The 10000-nt window shown below is 42.7% G+C and overlaps 1 protein-coding gene across 1 annotated transcript in view; it reads right to left on the reverse strand.

Moving 5' to 3' along the window:
* Positions 1-10000, reverse strand: part of LOC308291267 (TOX high mobility group box family member 2-like) — a gene marked incomplete at its 5' end in the record, with an annotated part of 113437 nt that overhangs the window by 63069 nt on the left and 40368 nt on the right. The window contains one exon of the mRNA XM_080733249.1: positions 5379-5471. Within this exon, the coding sequence (XP_080589375.1) occupies positions 5379-5471 (93 nt within the window). The remainder of the gene's footprint in view (positions 1-5378; positions 5472-10000) is intronic.

The raw sequence follows: 10000 nt of genomic DNA on the forward strand, positions 1-10000 counted from the left end.
CTGGCCTGTTGCCATCCTCGAAAGTTGTTCCATCGGTGGAAACTGGAAACGTGTATTTGTATAGAGCAACTCGTTACTCTCAAAGAAGGACCGATTTCAAAAGCGCCCGAGTATCTGTAACTGCTGTGCCTGTTCAAACCCGTGTCACAGAAGGAAATGTTTTGTTCTCACTGTCGCTGATGGCGCGATCAATCAGCTCACATCTAATGGACATCAACGCTGTCTGCTATGATTAGAACTACACCATTCCAAAGGGAACAATCTAAATAAATACTCCCAGCCCCCCCTCGCCCCCTCCCATTCCACCTCCTAGCCACTCCTCCACCTCCTTCTCCTCCTCCTCCTCCTCCTCTTCTCCAGGGACGTGCTAGCCATTGGGAAAAGCGGGACAACTCCCGAACGGCCGGCTCATTCCTGGCCGGTCCAGGCCGGCCATTAGGAAAAAAATAATGCCGGCCTTCGTTTCATTTTGTAAAATATTTCGCAAAGCAAAGCCCTGCTTCATCATACAAGGCCGTTGCACAAAAGTAGTGAAAACAGCAGATCTACAAGCACACAACGCCTCGCACCGCGAGGCGTTGTGTGCTTGTAGATCGGCTGTTTTCACTAGTTTAAATCATTTTTAAAATGATAAATACAAAACAAGCGGTTTTGGACATACAAGGTTTCCACCCGACAACAACGAACTATAACTCATGTAATTGGCCCACTGGCTTGTCACTTGTCATGATCTGAAATGGCAAATCTTTGAGTAGCAGCAGCTCTATAGAGAGAGATCTCTCTCTATAGCACGCAATGAGGGCCTCTCCAACTCTTTTTCCCGGGCTGAATCAGGGGCCCAGCACGTCCCTGCTCTTCTCTCTCTTATCAGACAACAGCTTGAGGAAGAAAAGAAAAAAACTTTGTAGTATTCTGATAAACGACATTATACTGTATGCACGTTCCCACTCTTTCCGGTTGTATGTTGAGATGTATAAAAATAAGAAAGGGGGGGAGGCTGAGATAGGTGTCAGTCACTCACGCTCTCTGGCACAGGAAGAACCACAAAAGAGAACGACTCTCAACAGCACAAAGATGGTGAGAGAGATTAGGACGAGAGACTGTGTGTGTGTGTGTGTGTGTGCGCGCGCGCATGCATGCATGCCCACGTGCATGCGTGTGTGTGCGTGTGTGCGTGTCCCTGTCTGACAGTGGAGGCAATCAACTGTCTAAAGCCTGATTTATACTTAGCTGCACAAGAAACTAATAGATCTAGAAGCTAGGAAATAACAGATCTATAAGCTCACAACCGACCGACTGGCTATTTTCGTGAGCAACTAAGAATAAATCAGGAGTGAGCTGCTCCTTCTGTCTTTCTTTAAACTGCAGAGAATGACACCTCATACGCTGTGCTGAAATCTGAGTCCATTAGTACTTTGGTATATCTATGATCCATCAAACAGACCTGATTTAAATAAAATGCCATCTTCTAAAATAGATTTCTACCGCATGCTATGAGTAAACTGGTCAGAAGATTTTACGTGCGGCTCATACAAAGATATCGTCACTGTCGGGCAGAAACCTCGTAACCATCTCCAAGTTCAAATTTGTATGTTTTTTCATAAAGTAAAGCCTGCTTCATCATACAAGAATGTCGCACAAAACTAAACTGAAAATAGCCGATCTACAAGCACACAACGCCTCACATCACGATTTTTAAAAAGATAAATAGAAAACGGTTTTGGACATACAAGGTTTCCTCCGAGACAACAACGATATATAGGTATACACTGTACTGTATATACTGTACTGCACTTCCATTGTGAACAGGCAGAACAGTATGTAATGTCAAACATGCATGTACACAGCTTGACTGGTGTTTACATTTCCAGCAAGATGGAGGCTATGAGAGTGGATGAGTTTCCTTGTGTGTGGTCCACTGGGCCTCTTGGATGCATCAAACATGATTCCTCCTCGCACTGGCTCTAAAACAGGTACAGGTGTGTGTGTGTGTGTGTGTGTGTGTGCGCGCGTGTGCACGTGCGTGCGTGCGTTGTGTGAAAATGTGTGGTCTGTTTTTTTTTTCAATCTCTTTCTCTGTTTGTCTGTACAGCGTACGGGGGCAAAAGAGGTCATGCTATGATTGAGAGATGCTGTGTGCGAGCACGTTTAATGTATAATAGGCATAAAAGAAACCGCGTTTTCTGTGTCAGACCGACGTGACACCCACATGCCGTCCCCTTTCATGGCACTCCGGCCTGCAGCGGCCTGCCTGCCTGCCAGCACCATGCAGAGGAAAGCACCTCCACAGACTCAAGTCAAACACCATAACGCTGCATGCAGTTAGTAGCTAACAGCTAGCACCAGCAGGTGCTGTCCCTCCCGTGCTTATGACTAACCACAAGATAAACCAATGAGCAGAAAGTGGTCAACTCTCACTCAACATGGAAACACAGAGGCGTGAGCGCGCACACGCACGCGCACACGCACACACACAGAGAGACACACACAGAGAGAGACACACACGCACACACACACACACACATACACACCATATAACAGGAAGGTGCAGCCATACAGTGACACTGTGTCTGCACGTGCGACTTTACAGGTGTGCATCTGTATGTCTTCGCGCTTACTGTATGTGTGTGTGTTAGTATGTGCATTAGGGATGAGCCGATAATAGTTATGATCGTTTATCGCGATTGAAAACCTCGCACAGTAGTCGTATTCAATGTGGAAAAAATGTCAGTAAATAGGATGGATGTTCACAAATGATGTCCCATGAGGCAATAAAATATTAGTTTCTTAGCAAAAGTGTCAGTTTAATAGCTTTAAGCATAGTTTGATCATTGCGATGTTATCGTTAATCGCAATTGTTTTGGCCATAATAATTGTGATATGAAATGTTCATATGGTCCCATCTCTATTGTGCATGCGTCTCTGTGTCTATTAGGGGTGTAGGAAAAAAATCGATTCAAATTCGAATCGTGTTTCTAACATGGTAAGATTCAGAATAGATTCTCATTTTCCAAAAATCTATTTTTTTATTAGATATTATTTATTAGATTTTATGATTTTTATTTTATGATTTTGCAATGCTTTGGCAATGTAAACGGATGTTTTCTCATGCCAATAATGCTCCTTTAAATTGAATAGATTTTTTTTATTACGATAATTTATTAGATATTATGTTGTGTTTGTACAAGTTAAAAGAATGTGTGCAAGCATGAATAAATCAGACATGTTAAAAACCTTTACAATTATAAAAGCTACGTAAATGTGCTCTGCTTTCATGCCAGCAGACTGGAGTAGATCCTGATATATGAATTTAAAAGAGAATCGTTTTGAGTAGAAAATCATTTTGAATCGAGAATTGTTTTTAAATCGGAAAATAATCGTTTCTGAATTCGAATTGTTTGGATTTGAAATTGTGAATCGTGACCCCAAGAATCGATTCTGAATCGAATCGTGTGATACCCAAAGATTTGCAGCCCAAGTGTCTATATTAGTGCACATGTCTCTGTGACTGTGTGTGTGTGTGTGTGTGTGTGTGTGTGTGTGTGTGTGTGTGTGTGTGTGTGTGTTAGTGGCCGTCTGTCTGGATTAATGTTTGTTTTAGTAAGTCTGTGTGTGTGAGGTCTCTCTGGCAAGAGGAGAGGATGCAGAGAAGAAGCCACTTTTTAACTGACTGGGGTAAACAGCGATGGGAGAAGATAAAGGGCAGAGTGAATGTCACATTAACCCAGCCCTTTGCCTGTGCTCACCGCAGCATCAGATAACTGCAGTGTGTGGGGGGGGGAAAAAAGGTCTGGTTTCCTCTAGCATATAATTGGTTATCTTAATGCAATCTACTGCTCTCTTGCCTCTGCACAGAATGAAGTACGAAAGAGCAAAGGGATGGGAGAACACACGCACACACAATACAACAAAAAAAGTCTATAAAAAAAAAAAACGAGGTTGAAGTTTGACTGTTTTCTCACGGTGACTAAAATAAGTCATTACGAGTGTAGGAAACGTATCAGTCTATTTCCATCAAAGCCTTCGCTCTGCTCCTTAGTTGGGAGGAACAAAAGAAAGGTACTGGCAGTTGGTTTGAGTCGTGTCCCACTCAGGCAGGTAATGTGGCTTGATGTGTACAGTATATGGACTTGGACATACACACAGTATACAGAGTGGCATACAGTATAGACTAGACACAGGAGTGTCAAATTGTTTCAGCCATTCTGCATGCGGATGCTGAAGCATTAGTTGAGTATTTTTTATTTTTTTGTATAGTGCTTAAATCTGTTTCCAATGACATTAACAGAATCTGGTGCACATCTACAACAAAAATGATCTGCCAGTTTATACTCTGAGAGGTACTAAGATAGCATATTATACCACACAAATTATTCAGTCCTATAGGACTTAATTGTCCATGTTTTTTTTTGTTTTAGTTATTGATTTACTGATTAAGTAAAAATGAATTGAGAATTCAGCTAATTAGGAATTCAAAAATTACCATGGCAGCTTTCCGATTCTAGAAATGGAAGGGGGGGCGGCATAACTTGTAGAAGCTGAGGGACTGTTAATCTGCTGTTTCTATATGAGAGGGTTTTTTCACACCTTTGCATTTTGTCACACTTTTACATCTCTCTCATTAATTCATGTAACCTCTGGCATCATCACTACATTACATTCCTGCAGCTGTCCCTGGTTGGGAATGCAAATACATGCATGTCTCAACTGCACTGCAGTTTAATTTTTAAAATAATGAGTGTATCTCATGTGTGTATAATGCCTGTGTATGCATCACATGTGTATTTGTGTAGTATGTGCAGATTGTGCACTTGTAGGGAGGTTGTACTGTACTGTACATGTATGAGTTTGAGTGAATAAGCTTGTCCAGGGGGATAGGAATAATCTGTCGACTGTGTGGAGCTTTATATTCCCAGTTCACAGCCTCCAAAACTCCACTGGGCCCAAAACTATACCTTGGGGGACACCCTAAAAAAACTATTGGCTTTAGCAGAGAACAAGAGAGTGGGGGCATGATTGGCCCTCGCTGCTGTTAGGGCTGAGTGATATTATAGACAAACTCAAATATCACAATATTTCCTGCCAAATACCTCAATATCGATATTGTGACGATAATATCGTGTTGAGGCGAAGATATCAAATTATATTTTTTTCCCCCAAAATGTGAAAAAAGCCAATATACAATTATTGTATTTTCCAAAAATACATATTTTTGAAAAATGCCCCCCAAAAATTTAAGTTAGATAACATGTAAGATAACATGTAAGATAACACTTATGCCATATCAAGAGATGTAAAATCCCTGACGATATCGTCTCATATCACAATCTGGATTTTATATTGATATTATTGCCCAGCCTATAGCTAGTGTATCTCACCCCAGCAGTGGGCAGTCTTTTCCCTGGGTTGCTGCCTGGGGGTGGGGTACCGTGGAGAAGCCTAACCCCTCGTTCACCAACACTGTACCGGGCCTGCGATTAAGAGAGAGAGAGAGAGGGAGGGAGAGAGACAAGCCGGGAAGGCCGAACAAAGACAAGAGGAGACAAAAGTGGGGAGGGACAAGACGAGACGGTGGGCCTTTAGTTTACGAGGTACAAGCTGGTCATTTGTAAAGTAAAATGTCATACCCCCCTCCTCCACCCCTCCAACCTCCTCCTGAATGCATTCCCTCATTTTCCCTTTCTCCTGTTGCTCTGCGGTTCCCCTAACGCCCAGCAGCACACGCGTACAAGGGAGGGGTAAGGAGGGGTAATGACATGAGACTTAAACAGTGACTCTACACAGAGCCGCTCTGGGGGTGGGGGGGGAAGAATGGAGGTTAATGAGCTGACAACCCCTCCGCCCCGAACACGCCTCCTCCCCCTCGCACAGCTCCCTACTCTCCAACACACACTGAGCACATAGATACACACACAAACCCCCTAGGAGACAGTGGGGCTGAATGCTGGCACAGAGCCAATGATCTCAGGCCTAGAGAGTAACCAGCGGCTTCATACTGTTTCACTACAGCTGTCTGACTGAAGCTAAACAGTCCTTTGGCTAGGAACTATTCTGGGAGATAGGGATGGGCGATATGGACACAATCAAATATCATGGTTATGTTTGAGCAAATACCTCGATATCGATGTCGTGACGATAACGGCGTATGTTTTTTTACATTTCACAGAAATACCAAGCTCACAACGTGTGTGGTGCTTTGTGATCTTGTAGGTCAGCTATTTTAGTTATTTATTGGACATTGTTTAAAGTATAAACAATAACTGATTCAGTTATTGTTTATACTGATTATATAACTGATTCAAACCAAGGGAAGACATGACTTAATGCCATATCACAACCAAAAACTATAATATCAGGTCAGACAGAATCACACAGATGCACTTCAATGCTGGCAAGTCAAGGTAGTGTTCCATTGACTTACTGTAACTACAGTGAGAAAAGTACAACATCTCACCATGAGTGTGAAGATCTCGTCAAAAGACACAGCACCCTCACCACAGAACAGGCCATAGCGCAGCATGGTGTGACAAATCCATTTATAGAACATACAGTGAATAGCCAATCATGGCCTCGGAAACAACAAGTTCTCGGTTGTCACGTGGTGTTTTTCTGGGTACATACTGTAAGAATTACAACCGCAGTGGCCTTTTGTTTTGCATCGACAAAAAACACAATATGAAAAGTCAAAGACGACAAGTGCTCACACTTAGCAGTTCTTCTGAGCCAAGCCACATAGTGAGAAAGAGTGAAAGAAAGAGAGGAAGAGGGAAGGAGAGAGAAGTAAAGTGATAGTAATCCGACGATGTAGACCTGTGTGAAAACGATATGGCCTTTTAACAGATGACAAATTAGGTGAGCGCTGGTTAATGTAAACAAAGTCCATTTGCGGGAGCTTCCTACAGGTGAAAAACAAGACAGAACGAAAGAAGAAGGGCGCCAAAGCACTCTCAGCATTAGCCTAAAGACAGATGCATCTGTTTGCCAATGAGACAACCTGGGTGTGTGTGCTGTGTGTGTGTGTGTGTGTGCGTGCGTGCGTGCGTGCGTGCGTGCGTGCGTGCGTGCGAAACATGGCTACAGTAGGTCTATACAGGCCTGCTGCCAGCCTGGCTCAATGTACAGCTCCATTACCCCCCTATTGAGAGAACAAGTGGATCAATCCGACCCACTGGCATGGGGAATACCGAATGTCTGGGAAAAAAAGCGAGCATAACCATGTGAGACCATGTGAGATGCTAACTTGCAACAGGGGGGGTCGGTCCTGTGCACTCCACATTGGAGATGTTTCCCCATTCCCCTTCATTATAGATCGTCTTGAGGAGGACATCCGGCTGAAAGAGATTAATACATAAAATAACTAACTACAAAAAAAAAAAACTAAAGCTAAATAGAACATAACACTAGGGTTGAAAAACGTCCTTGCCTGGAATAAAAGAATAGCACTAAAAGCCAGAGAAGTATTTATCAAAACGCAGCGCATGTTTTTTTCATCTTGAAAACAATGGGAGATGAATGGTTAGTCATTAGTGTGTGTTGAATCTTTCGAGTGAGTAATTTGTAGGAAAGCTTGTGCATTTTTAATACTCTTAAACTGAAGAGCCCTAAGAACAAAACTCCATAAAATAATAAGCAGCGCTTCACCTTAGCGCAGCGCTAGCCAGGCCTCTCAATTATTTACCATTAATGAATCGCCCAGGGCCATTTTCTTCCTAAGTACAATATCAACCATCCCACTGAGACTGAATCAGCTCACTCAAATACTTAACTACATTTACTCAATTATGCTCGCTGTTCTTAATAAGACAGAGACAGGGAGACACAGATAAGCTTTCTTCTCCTCTCTGTATTACATTCTCCTACATTTCAGCGGTCACATTTTAATTTATCAGGGGAGAGAAAATATTGTACTACAAGTGCTCAGACAGCTTTCCTCTTTTTGTTTATTTTTTCAGCTTGAGGTAAACAATGATTACCAGTAAGACTCCCTAATCGGGAGATAAGCGACCGTTGGTCGCTTATCTCCACAAATAGGCCAAAAGTTTGTTTTACCAATTATCAAGACATACGGGCAGTTGACAGTTTGCCATGGTTACTCATTGAAGTTGAATCTCCATATATGGAGACATAAGTTGCTCATACCATAGCAACCATGTTTTTTACAGGGCCTGGGATTGATGACATCAGAAATCTCCATATATGGGCATGAAAGGGATTTTGTTTCTGGAAATATGTCTGTGGGGTGCCACATTTGGAATAAAACACTTACATCACACATCTGGATATCCATACAGCCCATCTAGTTTGCCTGTGTCCATTTATGCCCATATATCTGATGACATTGGGACAATGATCTCCATATATGGGCATAAAACTTATGTTAATTAGTAAAGCCTGGGGATCTCCATATATGGGCATGAGGGGTACCCTAAAAGGGCATCATCTGGGAATAGCAAATATAGTTATCCTAGAAAGTGAAAATCTTACATCAAAGGCCATAACTACCTACCTACCACCATACTGCATTCCTCATTAAACTACCTACCAGTAAGATGCCTATAGGGAGAAAAGCAAAGGGCGAGGTTGCACCATTTCTTGGTCTTCTGGCCAGTGATGTATATCGGACCATTTAACCATATATGGAGACATCTGGTACCCAAAGATATTCACAGATATGGGCTTAATATTGATGACATAAGGGATCTCCATATATGGGCGTAAAAGGGATTTGGTTCCCCTGGCATCACAGGGATCTCCATATATGGGCATAAAATGGATTTGGTTACCCTGGCAACACGGGGATCTCCATATCTCCATATATGGGCATAAAAGGGATTTGGTTCCCCTGACATTACAGTGATGTCAGTGGCTGGTTCTACAGAGGGGATCTCCATTTATGGGCATAAAAGGGAATGTATGTATGATGATGTCAGATATCATAGACGTCATAGGACTTTCACATAACGAATAACTGAGTAAGCATGTAAACCCGTAAAATCTATATTTGGGCATGGCTGATTTATGACCTCATCATGATGACACGAGCAAACACAGCTGAATTGTATAAATGATCAGTGCAGAAACCAACAGAAGTATTTGACCAAGACTCTTCGATTTAAACATCAACAAAGGTGTGACGTTTGTTGATGGTCACAAAGGTGTGACGGACGGACGGACGGACGGACGGACGGACGGCCGGTGGAGGTTTTCATAGTAAACTGCTCCCTGACGGTCGCAACTACTGAAATACCCGTTCATCTGAAGAAATGAGCAGGGGAAAGTCTTGACTTTCCTCCTCTCCCACGTAGTACAATCCTTAGCATTAGTCCAACTCTGAGAGTTTTAAAAACACGATGAGCGTAAACCTAACACCTAACACCTAAAACCACGTAGCTGGATTGATCTCACCCAATTCAGTAAAAGGAACATCTGCTATGGTATCTAGCCGCTCTATGTAGCACAGGGGTCTTCAACAGGGGGTCCGGGACCCCTAGAGGGTCTTTAGCCAAAAACAGACGATCTACAAGCTCACAACAACGCCTCGCGCTGCGTAGATCGGCTATTTTCGGCAAAGAGCTTTGGTGTAGAGGGGAAAAAGAGCAGACTAAGTACAGAGCGAAAGGTCAAGTTTATCAAGTATTGACGGTTCAAGTGGTTAAATATCTGAAAACACAAATTGACACAAATCCAAAATACACAGACGATTGTGCTGTCAAACAATGAAATGAAATCTATGAACAGGTTGTGGGGGATCTCTCTCTCAACTAAGGGGTCCTTGGCCAGAAAACGTTGAAGACCCCTGGTGTAAACCTATAACACCTAAAACCACGTAGCTGGATTGATCTAAAAGGAAAGTCTGCTGTGGTATCTAGCTGCTCTACAGTATGTAGCACATACTGTACACTGTACAATCCTCAGTGTTCATTTGACTCTTACAAGTCCATCCAATTACATTTACACACCCTCAGAGTTAGAAATAACCCTCAGGGTTCTGCAGGGTAGG

This window comes from Nannobrachium achirus (assembly GCF_963921795.1).
Source record: "Nannobrachium achirus genome assembly, chromosome: 9".
In the NCBI taxonomy this organism is placed as follows: domain Eukaryota; kingdom Metazoa; phylum Chordata; class Actinopteri; order Myctophiformes; family Myctophidae; genus Nannobrachium; species Nannobrachium achirus.